Here is a 16195-nt window from a genome sequence, read left to right on the forward strand (position 1 = left end):
TCTTCGATGGCACTTTGAATCGGCTGGGCTTTAACCTTCAGACTGCACTTTCCGACAGCTTTGAATATTTACCCTAAAATCTCCCTTCAGCTCACGGGTTGCTCCTGATTAATGAATTGCTGTGCTGACGTTTTTATGCCTTATCACTAGCATATTCCAGCTGCCTCTCACCTTGACCCAGGGAGCCACTGTTACCTGGCTGGTCCCAGGCGGGTGGTTGGATGTTCAGCAAGACGCAGCCAAGTCGAGGCTCCTCCGCACACAGATTGTCACTGAAATCACTCAGTGGGCTTTAGTTCCCACCCATTGTTTCCGTGCAAGTCTGCTTGTGGCTGTGGACACGCGCCTGTCATGGAGTGTGGGGGAGTCCGGGCCCTGCACCCCTCTTCCTGGGATTCACTGAGACTCTCCGCCAGCCAGTAAAACAGAAGGTTTATTGGACAACAGGAACACAGTCCAAAACAGAGCTTGTGGGTACCCCCAGGACCCCTCAGTCAAGTCCTTCTGGGGGAGCAGGGAGCTGAGACCCCAGCCCTGGGGTTCCCTGCGTTCCTCCACCCAGCCCCAAACTGAAACTAAACCCCCCCCCAGCAGGCTCCCTTCTGCAGCCTCTGTTCACATTCCTGGGCAGAGGTGTTACCTCCCCCTCCCCCTCCTGGCTCACGGTTACAGGCTCTCAGATCTCCCATCCCCAGGGCACATTCCCAGGTCAACACTCCCCCCTCCCTGCTGAGTCACACCGTCACACCTGGACAACCAGCAGGAGGCGCCGCAGTGGTGAGTCTGCACCCGGTGGTCCCTGTCACAGCGGCAGGGGGCTGGCACAAGCCCAGAATGCAGCGACAGCTGTCAATCAACACCTACCTGTGGGACCCCTTCTCCTGGGCTGGGATCCGGGGCCTGGATGGGTGCAGGATCTGGCAGCAATCAACCAGATGCAGGGGAATGCACCAATTGGCTGTGGGTGCAGCGGAATGGACCAACTGGGAAGTGGACCAATTAGCACTTCTTTTTGTCTGCTCTGCAAATCCCCCGGACACTTGCTGTTCCAGAAAATCCCACGCAGCAGGCTCAAAAAAGAGGGAAAACCCAGACGTGGGGTAACCCTGTTTGTTACTGACATGTGCCATAGTTCTGGGGAACGCCCACAGACTGACTCCTCAGAGATGACACAGGACTGACTGTCAGTCTTAGAAAACTCTTATCTGGCTGCCCACTAATAGGAAGAAAGGGGTAAACAAAGAAGTTTACAATTCATCTGTAGCGCAGTGTGCAGCTCACCCATGCCATGGAGTTCCCTGACCCCAGGACCCAGCAAAGACTTTTCAAGTATAAAGGACCCGAGTATAAGAAGGAGGAAAAAGGGCTCTGGCCACCTCCCCTCCCCCATCTCTACTCAGGGCAGCCTGAAAGACAAGAGGAGCATCATTGAGCTGGGGGAGTGGTCCGAGCTGGAAGGCTTTCCAATGAGCATGGACTGCTGAAAGCTTTTGGGTGAGAGAAATCCTTTTGCTTGTCAGGGTACGTCTACACTCCAAACCTAAGTTGACCTGTATTAGGTTCACTTATAGCCACTGCGGCAATGACTGTGGTAGACGATGTCCACACTACCCTCCTTGGGTCACTGTGGCGCGTCCTCACCAGGAGCACTTCCACGGACCCAAGAGGGGCAATGTGGGAAGCTGAGAGCCCGGTCTCTCAACTCCAACAGCAGCTCGCTCCCAGGAATGTGGCTGGAATGTGGCTCTGTGTGAATTGCTCCCCATCTAGGCCCCGTTCCCCGCTGGCCTACGCCCCTCCACTCCCTCTTCTCCACAGAGAGCGAGGGAGGCCACCTGGAGCTTCTGCCCCTTCCTCCCCCGCACCATTCCCCTCCCAGTTTGACACCAGACCATAAATAACTACTCTGAGTGCAGTCTTTAGTTGTGCACCCACTTTACAGTAATTGCATCTCGACCAATGAATTCTTCCCTGCTGGTCAGAACTGAGTCTAACCTACCTGCCCCCTGGTTCCTTCCTCCACCATCGGAAAGCAGAACTTGTCCCTGACGCGTTCCCAGCACTTCTGGCACAGTGGGTGCTGTTAGGGTGGCCAGGTGCCCAGTTTTCAACCATGAAGTCCAGTGGAAAAGGGGACCTGACAGTGTCCGATCACATCTACTGACCGGACAGCCAAAGTCGAGTTAGGTGGGAAGGCACTGGGTCATCACTCCCATCAGACCCCACTTATCTGGGGCTGCCTCCTACCTGCATAGGCAGCTGCAGCTCCCAGGCCTGATTCCTCAGACAAGTCCCTCCTCAGCAGGGCAGGGGAGAAGTGGATGGTGGGCAGACTGTTGGAGGAAGAGGCAGAATCGGGGCAGGGCCTCGGAGGGAAGAGGTGGGGGCAGGGATGGGACCTCGGGTGGGGGGGGGGAAGAGGGGGGGCAGGGGAGGTTCCAGCACTGCTGCGTGAGTGTCCATTTTTTAAATGGTTTCAGAGTAGCAGCCGTGTTAGTCTGTCTTTGCAAAAAGAAAAGGAGGACTTGTGGCACCTTAGAGACTAACCAATGTATTGGAGCATGAGCTTTCGTGAGCTACAGCTCACTTCATCGGATGCATACTGTGGAAACTGCAGAAGACATTATATACACACAGAGACCATGAAACAATACCTCCTCCCACCCTCTCTCCTGCTGGTAATAGCTTATCTAAAGTGATCATCAAGTTGGGCCATTTCCAGCACAAATCCAGGTTTTCTCACCCTCTGCCCCCCCCCACACACAAACTCACTCTCCTGCTGGTAATAGCCCATCCAAAGTGACCACTCTCCTCACAATGTGTATGAAAATCAAGGTGGGCCATTTCCAGCACAAATACAGGTTTTCTCACCCCCCCCACCCCCATACACACACAAACTCACTCTCCTGCTGGTAATAGCTCATCCAAAGTGACCACTCTCCCTACAATGTGGCATGATAATCAAGGTGGGTCATTTCCAGCATAAATCCAAGTTTAACCAGAATGTCGGGGGGGGGAGGGGTAGAAAAAAACAAGGGGAAATAGGCTACCTAGCATAATGACTTAGCCACTCCCAGTCTCTATTTAAGCCTAAATTAATAGTATCCAATTTGCAAATGAATTCCAATTCAGCAGTTTCTCGCTGGAGTCTGGATTTGAAGTTTTTTTGTTGTAAGATAGCGACCTTCATGTCTGTGATTGCGTGACCAGAGAGATTGAAGTGTTCTCCGACTGGTTTATGAATGTTATAATTCTTGACATCTGATTTGTGTCCATTTATTCTTTTACATAGAGATTGTCCAGTTTGACCAATGTACATGGCAGAGGGGCATTGCTGGCAGATGATGGCATATATCACATTGGTGGATGTGCAGATATTATCAAGTTGGCAACCCAAGTCACTAGCTGAGAGGTTGTGAAAAATATTAATAAATATAGAAATACCATTTTTCACAGCAGCAGATTTACTAGCCTGCAATAAATAAATTTTGATTTTCATGTTTATAGGAGTAAGGGGATTGTTGGCCCCTTACTGAAACTTAATGGGCTGGCCATTAGTTGGCCGTCTTAATCAGTTGGCCGTCTCCTAATACCAAAAGAAAAGGGAAGGGCCAAGGAGAAATGAAGATCCTGAGACTGACGAGAGGGAGGAGTCAATGCTCTAGGTCAGCCTGATTGACAGGGCAGACAGGCCAATGAGGGAGTCAGGAGCCGGGGGGTCCCTCCTCTGTGTCAGCTGGAGCTGGCTGGGCCAGAGCAGACCAGGAGGGGCTAAGGAGAGAGGAGGGCTGGGCTTGGCTGGAGGCAGAGGGAAACTGGAGCAGCCGGGAGCCGGGAGCGAAGGGGACCCTGGGCAAAGGGCCCAAGGCAAGGAGAGGCCCTCAGCCAAGAGGCCTTGCAGGCCAGACTGGGTGGGGGATCATAACCCTGACAGGAAGAGGCTGACGCTAGGAAGAAGGGTCCTGCCACCTAGTGAGGAGTGGGCAAACTACGGCCTGCGGGCCACATCTGGCCCATGGGACCCTCCTGCCTGGCCCCTGAGCTCCTGGCCCGGGAGGCTCGCCCCTGCCCCTCCCCCACTGTTACCCCTCCTCCACAGCCTCAGCTCACTGCACAGCTGCAGAGCCGCGGCCTGACCGGGTGCTCTGTGCTGCGCGGTGGCATGGCTGGCTCCGCCCGGGCAGCACGGCTACCTGTCCTGGTGCTCTGGCTACCTCTCCTGGTGCTCCAGGCAGTGCGGTAAGGGGGCAGGGAGCGGTGGGGGGGGGGGTTGGATAGAGGGTAGAGGAGTTTGGGGTGGTGGTCAGGGGGCAGGGGTGTGGAAAGGGGTTAGGGCAGTCAGAGGGCGGTGAGCAGGGTCATTGAATGGGGGCAGGGGTCCCAGGTGGGCAGTCAGGAAGGAGGGGGGGGTTGGATGGGGCAAGGGTCCCGGGGGGACCATCAGGGGGCAGGAAACAAGGGGGGTTGTATAGGGGGCTGGGCCGGGTCACGCCTGGCTGTTTGAGGAGGCACAGCCTCCCCTAACCGGCCCTCCATACAATTTTGGAAACCTGATGTGGCCCTCAGACCAAAAAGTTTGCCCGCCCCTGACCTAGAGCCTGAGGGCGTGTAGCCACCACCGGAGTAAGTGTCCGACCCGGAGCATCCCGGCAGCACAGCCCGGGCCTGGGCAGGAGGCCTGGGAGGTGGGAGGGACAGACTGTGAACTGCCCTGGCATTCCAGAGAGGGTTGTTTGGGGTTCCCCCCCACAGAGCGGGGTGACATGTTTTCCTTTAATCTTTCCCACTTTTCTTCTTATTCATTTTATTACTTGCTGTTTAATACATTGTATTTGTTCTTAACTCTGTGCAATGATCAAGGAAGCATCCAGAGTGGAGAGAACACCCCACAATGGGGACACCTGTCCTGAGTGATCACAAGATTGGGGGTCGAGCGCCTCAGGAGCCCTGGGCCCAGCCTTGGGTTACGGGTCCAGAGTGGAAGCGGGCAGGGGGGAAAGGGGTGCTCGAGGTCATGCAGGCCTCTGGGTAAAGGACTCAGATCCTTTTGCTCGCCAGTTCCTCTGGGGCTCGGTAGAAGCCAGAAAAGTTCCCCACACTAGGGGGAGTATTCCCTCCTTTTACCTCTCTGCATATTGATTGGTTTCTAGTAAAGTTAATTGGGATTATAGGGGCAAGTGTGAGAGCGGGCACCAGCGAGAGTTGCTGGCCACCCTCTGAGGCCACGAAATTTGGTGGTGAGAACCCCTGGGCAAGATGCTCATGATGGTCCCTTGTGACCTTGGAGCCTGTGAGTGTAACAGGAGCCGGGCACAGGGATGCTGCAGTGTCGTGGGTTGATCGCTAGGACCCGGGGGCGGCTCTGGGGGGAGGATCGCGGGGCTCAGGCCCGGCCCAGGAAGTGACTCGCAGCCGCTGCGGGGACTCTGGCTCCCGGCGAGATCCCCGAGCCCCGGCGGCTGGTGCTGGGAGCCCGGAGCCCGGGCTGCAGCCGGGAGAGGGGAACCTCCAGCCGGGCCCTGCCCGCTGCTCCCCGGGAGCCTCTCCCAGGGCAGAGCCCCCAGCCCGGCCAGGGCCCCTTCCCGGCCCGGCCCCTGCCCCTGCCCCGGGGGGCCCCGCTCGGGGGGAAGGTAAGAGAGACCCGCCCCCCCCCCCGGCACCCCCGGGCTGCAGGGGGCGGGTTTGGCCCCGGGCTGCTCCCCGCGGAGCCGGCTGCGATTCCCTGCCCCGGGCCCGGGAAAGCTGCCGCCAGCCCCCGGTGTGTGCGGGGCGGGGGGAGCCCGGTCGGGCCCTGCTGGGGCTGGGACAGCAACCCCGGGGGCAGCCGGAAGGGGGCTGAAGAGGGGCGGGGAGTGGCCACAGGGGGACTGAGGGGAGAACAGGGATGTGTGAGGCCGGGGGCGGGAGGGGGATGCGGCGGCCAGGAAGGGGGTGGCTGAAGGGGGGATGGGGCGATGTAGGGGAATCGGGGAGACTTATGGGGCGGGTGGAACAGGGCTGCAATAGAGGGAAACTCTGAGTGGGGGGGGGGTCACTGCGGGGGAAATGGGGGGATGTGGAAAGGGGAGGCTGGGGACAGCCAGACTGGCTGGGGACCAGAGGGATAGAGGGTAGGGGTCGGGGAGAAGAAATGGGGAGAGAGACAAGGTAACTCCCCCACCCCATTGGACAGGTGAGGGGGAGGGGCTGCCCCACCCAGCAGCCAGACGGGGTCAGAAGCTACAAAGCAAATATCCAGATTCTGCCTCCCCCTCCCCCCCTACACGCCCTGTTTCCCGTGTATTATTGTCAGACACACACATGCTGGTGGGGTCTGTGTCTCCTGAGTGTTGGGGGCTGCCCAGGGCCCTGGTCTGATTTCCGGGCAGGATTCCGATCTCAGCCACACCGGAGTCAGACCGGAGTCACTGCTGGCTCTGGCAGGGACTGAGCGCGCCTGGGCCAGTGGGATCCGCCTCCGCCTGCCTGTCCCTGGGGGCTGCAGGGGCAGGCCAGGGAGGCTCAGGCATGAGCTGCTGCCAGCAGAGGGCTCCGGGTCTGGCTGAGGGAGAGGAGGAGGTTGGTACCTGTCTCTGCTCCTGATGTCAGAGCCCTTGAATTGAGCTCCCTGGCTCAGACACTGCTGCCTACCAGAGAGCCCAGAGTGTGAAACTGCTGCTCCCCCGGTGGGGCTGGGCCAGGGACAGATCTTCATTAACCCCCACCCCACAGCCCCCCAGGGTCAGCCCGGGTGGGGACTTTCACTGAGCCTGGAATCAGCCCCCGTGGCAGCCGCGGGCTCTGCCCACACCAGCCCCTGAGCCGCAGCCTGCAGGGGATGGGGAGTCCCGGGGGGACAGGGCTGGGGCCCGGCAGGACAGTGACTCTGCACAAAGGGCCCCTTTCAGGGACCTGCTGATGAGTTTTACCGGAGGGGGAGGGGCTCCTCATGGGTCTGCGGGGTCCCCGAGCTGCTGCCCTCAGTGACCCAGCCCGGCTCACCCTGGAGAGCAAACGCCCATGGGAACGGCACAGTCCCCAGTTCTCCCAGGCAGAGGGGGGAGGGAAGGAGACAGAAAGGGCAGAGGGGAGATTGAAAGGGGCAACAGGAGCAGGAAGTGGGGAGGGAGGTTCCCAGCTCCCAGCCCTGCCTGGATCCCTTCCCTGCATCCCCCAGACAGAAAGGGGCAGACTGACTCTTCTGGGCACAAGGGGAGGAGCTGAGGGAGGAGAAGTCAGTTCCTGCCCTGGCCAAGTCCCTGCACTGCTGGGGGGACATGCTGCCCTCAGGGTCAATGTCAGGGGGGATCCCCCAAAGTGGCTCCTTTGATTCTGCTCTTTTCTAGCATTTGTCTTACAGACTCTGTCCCTGGCGGGGTGGGGGGGGAGGTAGGAGGGTTAAAAGTGTCTCAGGGGTTCAGTGCTGGGGTGAGGGTCCGGGTTTGTGTTGTGATAAAGTGACTGAGGGTTTTCCCAGCATAGCAGAGCCCAGAGCATCTGTCTGCAGGGAGAGAGCCTGGGGGGAATCGGGGTGTGACATGGACTCAAGCCCCTTCTGTAACCTCCCCCATCGCCCCTATTGCCCTGACAGGCTGAGGAATCACGTCCACGTTTCACTCCAGATCGTTCCATCTTCCAAGGGACAGGAAAGGGAAATGTCTGTGATGGAGCTAGCTCAGGTAGGGGATTTTCAGGGAGGGGCTCGGAAAACAGACCAGACTCCCACTGCTGGTACCTGACCCCACTGAGCAGAGGCTGCTGTGAAATACGAAGGGAAGCTGTTGGGATTCCTGTCCCCGGCTCAGAGCTCTGCTTCCCATCTCAGCCTGTGGCTGGCAGGCGAGTGGGAAATGGGAAGACCCTCCCCTTCTCTGTGTGCTGGGGGTGACGACAAGGAGCTCTCACTTTCTCTCACCCCCTGAAGCCTCTTGAGCAGGGTGCAGGGAGAATTCAGCTTTTCTGGGCCTCCTCCCCTGTGACTAGTGGGATTGTGGCTGAGGCAGCAGGTTCTGAGTGGGGGACTCTTGGTGTTTCAGATGCCGGTGACCTTCGAGGAGGTGGCTGTGTATTTCACCCAGGGGCAGGGGGCTCTGCTGGACCCCGCTCAGAGAGCCCTCTACAGGGACATCATGCAGGAGAACTACGAGACGGTGACCTCGCTGGGTAAGGGAGTCCCGTCCCCTCGGTTATTAGAAGCCGTGGGGCCTGAGTGTCTGAATCTGGTCAGGTTCTTCCCTGGCCAGTTGGTTTAGGGGGCCAGGATCACATTGTCCACAGCTCCTCTATGGGAGACACTTTGATCTCCATACCCTCTTCAAGGGAACAGGAGAGTCAGAAACATAATAGACATGTTAACTCATCCCCATCTCTCCAGCTTTCAAGGAACCAGAAGCAGGGTATTGTCCTGCCTGTGTTATTTCTCCTTCACACACCATTCGCCTTCTTTCCTGGGACTAGCTCCAGCTGTGCGGAGGGCTCTAAGTTCTGCAGGCTTGGAAATAGGCAGGAGTTAAACACATGAGATGTGTGTGTCTCAGCAAGTCCCGCAGAGCACAACTATCCTGAGGATGTAACAACACACACCCGCCCCCAGATGTCTGCTGTTCCCAAGGGGTCTGAGTTACCACAATCCCATGTAGGGTCAGGTTAAACTCCAGGAATGTTTCTTGTGACAAACTATCAGTGCTCCATTCACCCTGACCTTTCCTGATTTCACCACCTGCGCAGGAGTCCCCATTCCCAAACCTGACCTGATCGCCCGGCTGGAACGAGGGGAAGAGCCGTGGGTCCCAGATCTCCAGGACTCCAAGGAAAGGGAGAACCCGAGAGGCACCCGCACAGGTGAGGCGTCAGGAAAACTGGCAGAGAAACCATCAGGTGAGTGAAGGAAAAAGCTGGGACTCCCAAAATGTGCCATGAGCGAGAGCCCTCAGTTCTGCCCCTTCTCACCCAGGTCAGGGCTGCAGTCAGCAGGTGTGGTATCATGAAGGCAAAGATCAGTCACAGCTTCCCACCCATCCTGTTAGCTGTCGGGAATTTCCTCCCTGACTTGACTTCCCTGGGAGTGTTTGGGTGGGATGTGGAGGCAGAATCCAGTGTCTCCATCTCCCCAACAGTTACTGTGTTGTGTTTTCCCTGTTTGATATTCCCCTTTCTGTCCTTTCTCCCCGGGCACAGGCAGTGACTCCTTTTTGGGTTCTCTCTCTCCCAGCAGGTGATAGGACAGTGAGTGAGAACAAGGAGGAGAATCAGCAGCAGGAAAGTCCTGAGAAAGTGGAACTGCAGGAGACATTTTTTAGAAGAGCTGAAGGGAATTTTTCCCAGGGCTGGGAACAGGGCAATGCCTGTGGAGATCAACACGGATCAGAGATGCAGCTGGGAAACTATCCCAGGAAGAAACTGCATGAATCCACTCAATGTGGCGGAGGATGCAAGGATGCCAAGGAAGCCACAGTCCAGCAGACAAGTCACAATGAAGAGAAACCCTACAAATGCCTTGACTGTGGGAAAAGATTCCGTTTCACTGCAACCCTTCTTACACATTGGAGAACCCAGACAGGAGAGAAGTCCTATAAATGCTTAGACTGTAGGAAAAGCTTCAATAAGAAGTCCTGTCATATTATACACCAGAGAATGCACACAGGAGAGAGACCCTATAGATGTCTTGAGTGTGGAAAATGTTTTAGAAAAAGTTCATTCCTCAATAATCATGGGCAAATCCACATGGGAGAAAGACCCTATAAATGCCTTGAGTGTGGGAAAAGCTTCCATCACAAATCAACCTTTAATACACATCAGAAAACCCACAAGGGAGAGAAAGCCCATAAATGCTTGGACTGTGGGAAAACTTTCAGTCAGTGCTCAAGACTTATTGAACATAGCAGAATCCACACAGGAGAGAGACCGTATAAATGCCTTGAGTGTGGGAAAAGTTTTATGGCAAGTTCATCCCTTACTATACATGGGAGAATCCACACTGGAGAAAGACCCTTTAAATGTCTTAAGTGTGGGAAAAGTTTTATGACAAGTTCATCCTTTACTAAACATGGGAGAATCCACACAGGAGAAAGACCTTATAAATGCCTTGAGTGTGGAAAAAGTTTTGTACAAAATACATCCCTTACTATACATAGGAGAATCCACACTGGAGAAAAACCCTATAAATGCCTTGAGTGTGGGAAAAGTTTCATTCAGAGATCAAATCTTACTACACATCAGAAAACCCACACAGGAGAGAAAGTCCATAAATGCTTGGACTGTGGGAAAACTTTCAGTCAGCGCTCAAGACTTATTAATCATAGGAAAATCCACACAAGAGAAAGACCATATAAATGTTTGGATTGTGGGAAAAGTTTTGGTCAGAGCTCATACCTTCTTGAACATAGCAGAATCCACACAGGAGAGAGACCATATAAATGCCTTGAGTGTGGGAAAAGTTTTGTACAAAATTCATCCCTCACTGTGCATGGGAGAATCCACACTGGAGAAAGACCCTATAAATGCCTTGAGTGTGGGAAAAGTTTTCTGCTAAATTCATCCCTTACTATACATGGGAGAATCCACACTGGAGAAAGACCCTATAAATGTCTTGAGTGCGGGAAAAGTTTTATGGCAAGTTCATCTCTTACTAAACATGGGAGAATACACACAGGAGAAAGACCTTATAAATGCCTTGAGTGTGGGAAAAGTTTCCACCACAAAACAACCTTTAATACACATCAGAAAACCCACACGGGAGAGAAACCCCATAAATGCTTGGACTGTGGGAAAACTTTCAGTCGGCGCTCACACCTTACTCGACATGGGAGAATCCACATGAGGGAGAGACCTTATAAATGCCTTGAGTGTGGGAAAAGCTTCAGTAAGAGCCCGGAGCTCACCAAACATCAGAAAATCCACAAGGGTGAGAGACCCCAGAAATAGCCTGACTGCTGGAAAAGATTCAATTTGACTTCACATATCAGTGACTGACACAACAGAGAGACCTTGAATGTGGGGGAATCTTCATTTGGTGCTCCCGGAGTATCAGGCATTTGCAAATCTGCACAGGGAAGAAACCTCTGAGATGTTCTCAGTGTGGAAAATGCTCCAAGTGGAGCTAACGCCATGTGGAACATCAGAGACTCCCCCACACAGCAGGGAAATTCTCTCAGGGTCCTGACTAAGCCACAGTAACAAACCCATTTCCTAATTCCCACACACATCAGGGGCTTTTGGCTCTTGCTGGGGTGAGGATCCAGCAGCAGTCGAGCATCAGCTGGTCAGTGACCCTCTGGCTCTGCCTGATGTAAGCAAACCCCAGGCAGAGGAGGAGAAGCCCCCATCAGCCCCTCCTCCCTGTTGCAGCCCTTGCTGCTGAGCTGATGGGCCAGAGGTGGGGGAAGGGAGAGAGAGAAACTCCTATGGACGCTCCCTCTGCCTGGCTGAAGTTCCCCCCTCTCCATTCCCCTCCCAGGCGGGATCTCCCTTCCATGGAGATGAGGAGAAGGACACTTGGGCCAGGCCCCACCTTCACTCTAGACCCCTGTTAAGCTTTTACATCTCTATCAGCTACCACATCTCCCCATGTGTCTAGTGTAACAGTTCCTGTTTCTATTGAAATGTTGTAATTTGAGTTCAGTGCTGTCTCAAACCTCCTTCAATTTCCTTTGATCCACCAGTGGGTCTTGCTTTAGCCAATTACTTTGTCTCTCTGTCCAGCACCCTAGTGCTTTATCCCATGTCCCATTTGTCTACAGAACTTGTTTCCCAAATATTCACTAAAGGCCAAAAGTTTCAAGGCACCTAGATACTTTGTAATATGCCACTAGTGGCCTAAATCCTTTTGAAAATCTGTCCCTAAGGGCCTTAGAGTGTCTCCTATACAGGGCTTCTCAAAAGTGGTATTTTTTTTACTAAGCATAGATATGCAACCCCAAGACAGATTGACAACCCCAAGAATTCAAACCCCGTGAGTTATGCACCCAACAGTCTAGAATTTAAATAAAGAAATGAATACGTTTTGTTTTTGTCTTATCTTTTTGTGTCTGAGCCTTTGGGGTGTACTAGCTTCATAGTTTTACTGCTACCCCTTCCAAAATCCCTATATCTAGGATGGTTGTATAATCCTGTAACATTTGATGCCATTTTACGCTTCCAGGAACATGTGATTCCCCTCCCCCACTTGCAATTGAAAATTGATTTTAAAACCTTATTTCCGTAAGTAACCCCCCATCCTGCACACTCGGAAGTGCCCACTTGACTTTTCTCTGACTTCATTTATTGCATTATCGATGCGGATTTTTCTACCACATGGTTTGTATTTCTAATGGCCTATTTAAGTTTTCAGCCTTTTATGGATGCTACATTCTTTGTTTTGATCCATTTCAGGGATGTTCTTCCTTCTGGCACGTGTACCGATTTGTATGGCCAAAGTCAAATCATTTTTAAAAGGAATTGCTCTGTTTCTCCTTTTCATTGGTCAGCTCGGGGGACACCGTGCTGACCTCACCCTTTCGCAGTGGGCTAGTAATGCAGGTTAATTGCCCCATGGTAAATACGCCCATTTTCTTATGGACGCAGACTCTACCGCTGATTCCGATGGTAAATGACCCATTATTGTTCATGGCCTGAAAACTCTGATCCGGATTGGGTGGCTACTATTCCTGTTCCTTTGCCAAGCGCTGCCTCTGAATGTCTGCCCCTGTTTGTGGGGGCGTCATGGAAAAGAAATGAAAACATTTAAAACTAAAGAGTTAGCACCAAAACCTAAAAAGTTAGCACTCTCCCACCACCTCCCATGTTCCCTTTCCTTTCCTTCCTCACGGCTTGTCTGATGCTTGTCTGATGCTAACAGTGCAAAGTTAATGCAAATAAATCCCAGGGCTCCAAACCCCTCTGTGGACACTCTTATTGAGAAGTAAGGTGGCCTTAATTTTGACAGTGGCGGTCAGGGCAACCACAGACAAGTGCAGGAGACCTTCCCCCCAACACTGTAAATTGTCAGGCCTTTGATCTCTTCTTGAACATGTTTAAAGCTTGGATAGTCCAGGTGCAACCCACATTCGATGTTTCAAGTCCAAAGAGAAGGCGCGAAGCAGCGGGGTGCTCATCTCACCTTCCCTGAGTGTTGCCTTGTGTAGAAATGGCATGATGATATTTCACAGCTTTGGCCTGACAAAATTTCATGAAAGGGCTTGAGGTTGAATTTTAAAGTGATCTCACTCCTCCGCTCTGTCTCTCCTGCAAAGGACAGGACATCCTTCATGAGCAGGAGAATGAAGGCCGGATAGTGTCATGGCAGACTCTGCTGTGCCGTGCTGTGCAGGGATCCCCTTTATAAGCAACACAGACCAAGGGGTGGGGGCACTCTTGTCCCAGGAGAATGAGCCGATTGATCCACAATTTTGGTGCTTTAAACTGTAAAGGTTCTCTGAGCTCAGCATCTCCCTGCTCGCTAACCACAGGGTAGCTAAACTGTATCTCTTCCGAATTAGGCATTGCCACGAAAATGTAACTTGGACAGACAGCATTGTCTGTTACCCTGTCGTACAAGGGGATGGTCATGTCGGCGACTCTGACGGCCATGCCCACAAAGGTGTGAGGCACAGTCTGGCAGGTGTAACAAACACATATTAAACTCACTTCACACATTGTCATGTTGTGTCTCAGCACAGGTGCAGAGCGCGGGGCTGATCTTGCTCCAAAGCATCCAGAAGTAGGGAGGGGCAGTTACCAGACATGCTCTGTATTTGTTTCCAAAGCTGATTCAGATGTTTTCGTTGCAGGCCAGCCACTGGGCTCGGCTGCTCCTTCTTTACTCATCTGAGAGCTGAGGTAACCAGAGCTTGGAGGGGAGGTAGGTGTTTACGACAGCCCTGTGTCACACAGTCACAGTCTCTGTACCCTGGGTCAGCTCTGAATGAAGCCAGGCAGGATTCTGGTGCAGTGTGTCACCCCTCGGAGCACACTCTCACCAGGGCAAGAAGCTTCCTGGGTCTAACACTGGCATTTTCAGAACCCTTGTTCACACCGCGAGCTCCTCGCAGGGAGTCCACCTGGGCGAGACACCTGGGGAAGCCTGACACACCCCTCACAGGGGCCATGCACCCCACCTCCACAGTCAGCCATGACTCTCAGCCGGCTTGGAAAACAGAAGGGTTTGTTAGTCGTTGGGAACACAGCGTAGAACAGAGCTTGTTAGCACAGAAATCAGGAGCATTCAGCAAAGTCTGGCTCGAAGGGAATCCAGAGTCCAGAGCCCTGGGCTCTCCCCGCTGAGTCCCAAATCAGAAGACTGATGCGCTTCCAGCCCCTCATCCTGAGTGATGCCCAGCTGCTCCTCCACCGTGCTTTCTCTCCTTCCTAGGAAAACAGGTCACCTGGCCTCCCCCTCTCTCTTTGTTCTCCAACACCTTCGGCTGGCTCCTTGCAGAGGACGGACTCCAGCCATCACTTGCCAGGATACAGAGTGTCAGCCATTCTCTGTGCCCAGGCAGCCAGTCTGCATGTCACACCTGCCCTCTAGGGATGTCCACAATCATCACACATCTGTATCCCACCCCCGATACTTGAGTAACACATGGGAAAAGGGAGGCACACACAATATTCAGAAAAAAACATTAAGAACATTCCCGCTTCCTCATACCCCTCTGAGACCAGCCCAGGGGCTGCAACCAGTGGCTGAAGCCAGCCTCTAGAGTACCTGAGCCTGAGCCTGCAGGGGATGGAGAGACCTGGGGAAAGGGCTGGAGCCGGGCAGGGAAATGACTCTGCACAAAGGGCCACTTTCAGGGACCGGCTGGTGAGTTTGGCCTACAAGGGAAGAGGGTTCCCCGTGTGTCTGTGAGTCCCAGAGCTGCTGCCCTCAGTGACACAGCCAGGTTCAACCCCCCATTACCAGTGTCAGTGACTGATCTGCTTAATGAGACAAAGGTCCATGTCAATGGGGCAGTCACCCATTCTCCCAGGGAGAGGGAAGAAGATAAAAAGGGACAGTGGAGAGACTGTAAGGGGCAGTAGGAGCAACAAGTGGGGAGGAGGTTCCCAGCTCTGCCCAGATCTATTCCCTGCATCCACCTGAGCAGACTGACTCTCCTGGGAACAAGGGCAGGAGCTGAGAGAGGAAAAGCCAGTTGCTCGCTCTGCTGAGGACTGCACTACTTAGGGAGAAGAGGGAGAGCTAGAGGGGGTCACAGTACACTGTGGGGCAGTACCCTGAAGTGACTCCTTTGATTTTGCTCTTTTTCCAGCATTTCACTCAGAGATGCTGTTACGGGGAGGTTTAAAAGGGTCCCTGGAGAGTTTAGTTCTGCTGGGAGGGGCCTGGCCTGTGTGGTAATAAACTAACTGGGTTTGTTCCCAGCATGGCAGAGCCCAGAGCATCTATCTGCAGGGAGAGAGCCTGGGGGGAATCAGGGTGTGACTTGGACTCAAGCCCCTTCTGTAACCTCCCGCATCACCCCTCTCACCGTGACAGGCTGAAGAAACACATCTAGATTTCACTCCAGATCATCCCGTCTTCCAGGGGACAGGGAAGGGAAATGGCTGTGATGGAGCCAGCTCAGGTAGGGGATTTTCAGGGAGCAGCTGGATGACGTGAGGGAGAGGCAGGGAGAAGGGTGTTATAAACATTCCCCAATTTCTAAAACAGGACCCAACCCCTCTGGGCAGGGCTGGGAAAACGGACCAGACTCCCAGTGCTGGAGCCTGACCCCACTGGGCAGAGGCTGCTGTGAAATATGAAGGGAAGCTGTTGGGATTCCTGTCCCCGTCCCCGGCTCAGAGCTCTGCTTCCCGTGTCAGCCTGTGGCTGGCAGGCATGTGGGAAATGAGAAGACCCTGCCTTGCTCCATGTGCTGGGGGGCACAAGGAGCTCTCACCTTCTCCCACCCCCTGAAGCCTCCTGGCTGCTCTGAGCAGGGTGGGGGTGGGTTTCTGCTTCTCCAGCCATCCCAGAGCTTCAATGTTTTGGTTTTCCCCGCTGTGACCAGTGGATTCTGGCAGGGGAAGCACGTAGTCAGTGGGGGACTCCTGTTTCAGATGCTGGTGACCTTCGAGGAGGTGGCTGAATGCAGGGGGGGAAGGGAGAAGAGGCAGAGGGGGTGAGGGAGGCGAGGCAGTGCACTGTCTTTTAATCTGCACCCAGGAGATGACGACGGCTAGCGGTCGTACGGCACAGTCGGCTGCCAGCAAGCTGTACAAAGATAGATGAAGTGGCTCAAAACAAGAAATAGAC

At 54.1% G+C, this 16195-nt stretch overlaps 1 protein-coding gene across 6 annotated transcripts; it reads left to right on the top strand.

Annotated features, from left to right (window-relative positions):
- The first annotated feature begins 5581 nt into the window (after window positions 1–5581).
- Window positions 5582–11981, top strand: LOC140898036 (uncharacterized). Of its 6 annotated transcripts, none has more exons than XM_073311442.1 (4): window positions 5582–5630; window positions 8016–8142; window positions 8707–8856; window positions 9191–11981. In XM_073311442.1, the coding sequence occupies exons 2-4, from the start codon at window positions 8016–8018 to the stop codon at window positions 10900–10902; spliced, it is 1989 nt and encodes a 662-aa protein (XP_073167543.1). In that variant the 5' UTR covers window positions 5582–5630; the 3' UTR covers window positions 10903–11981. The 6 variants fall into 6 exon arrangements, with proteins under 6 accessions (XP_073167543.1, XP_073167542.1, XP_073167545.1 ...); XM_073311441.1 differs by lacking the exon at window positions 5582–5630 and adding an exon at window positions 6424–6558; XM_073311444.1 differs by lacking the exon at window positions 5582–5630 and adding an exon at window positions 7419–7658 and having other exon boundaries at window positions 8707–8820.
- The last annotated feature ends 4214 nt before the right edge of the window (window positions 11982–16195 follow it).

Source organism: Lepidochelys kempii, chromosome 14 (assembly GCF_965140265.1).
Source record: "Lepidochelys kempii isolate rLepKem1 chromosome 14, rLepKem1.hap2, whole genome shotgun sequence".
NCBI classification, from domain to species: Eukaryota; Metazoa; Chordata; order Testudines; family Cheloniidae; genus Lepidochelys; species Lepidochelys kempii.

What these genes read in the sequence shown, in the direction of transcription:
- LOC140898036 (XM_073311443.1), top strand. Translation starts at nt 7,518, where the DNA reads ATGGACTCAAGCCCCTTCTGTAACCTCCCCCATCGCCCCTATTGCCCT. An exon ending in CTGTGATGGAGCTAGCTCAG is followed by an intron (nt 7,659 to 8,015) that starts GTAGGGGATTTT and finishes TTGGTGTTTCAG; the next exon opens with ATGCCGGTGACCTTCGAGGA. An exon ending in ACTGGCAGAGAAACCATCAG is followed by an intron (nt 8,857 to 9,190) that starts GTGAGTGAAGGA and finishes TCTCTCTCCCAG; the next exon opens with CAGGTGATAGGACAGTGAGT.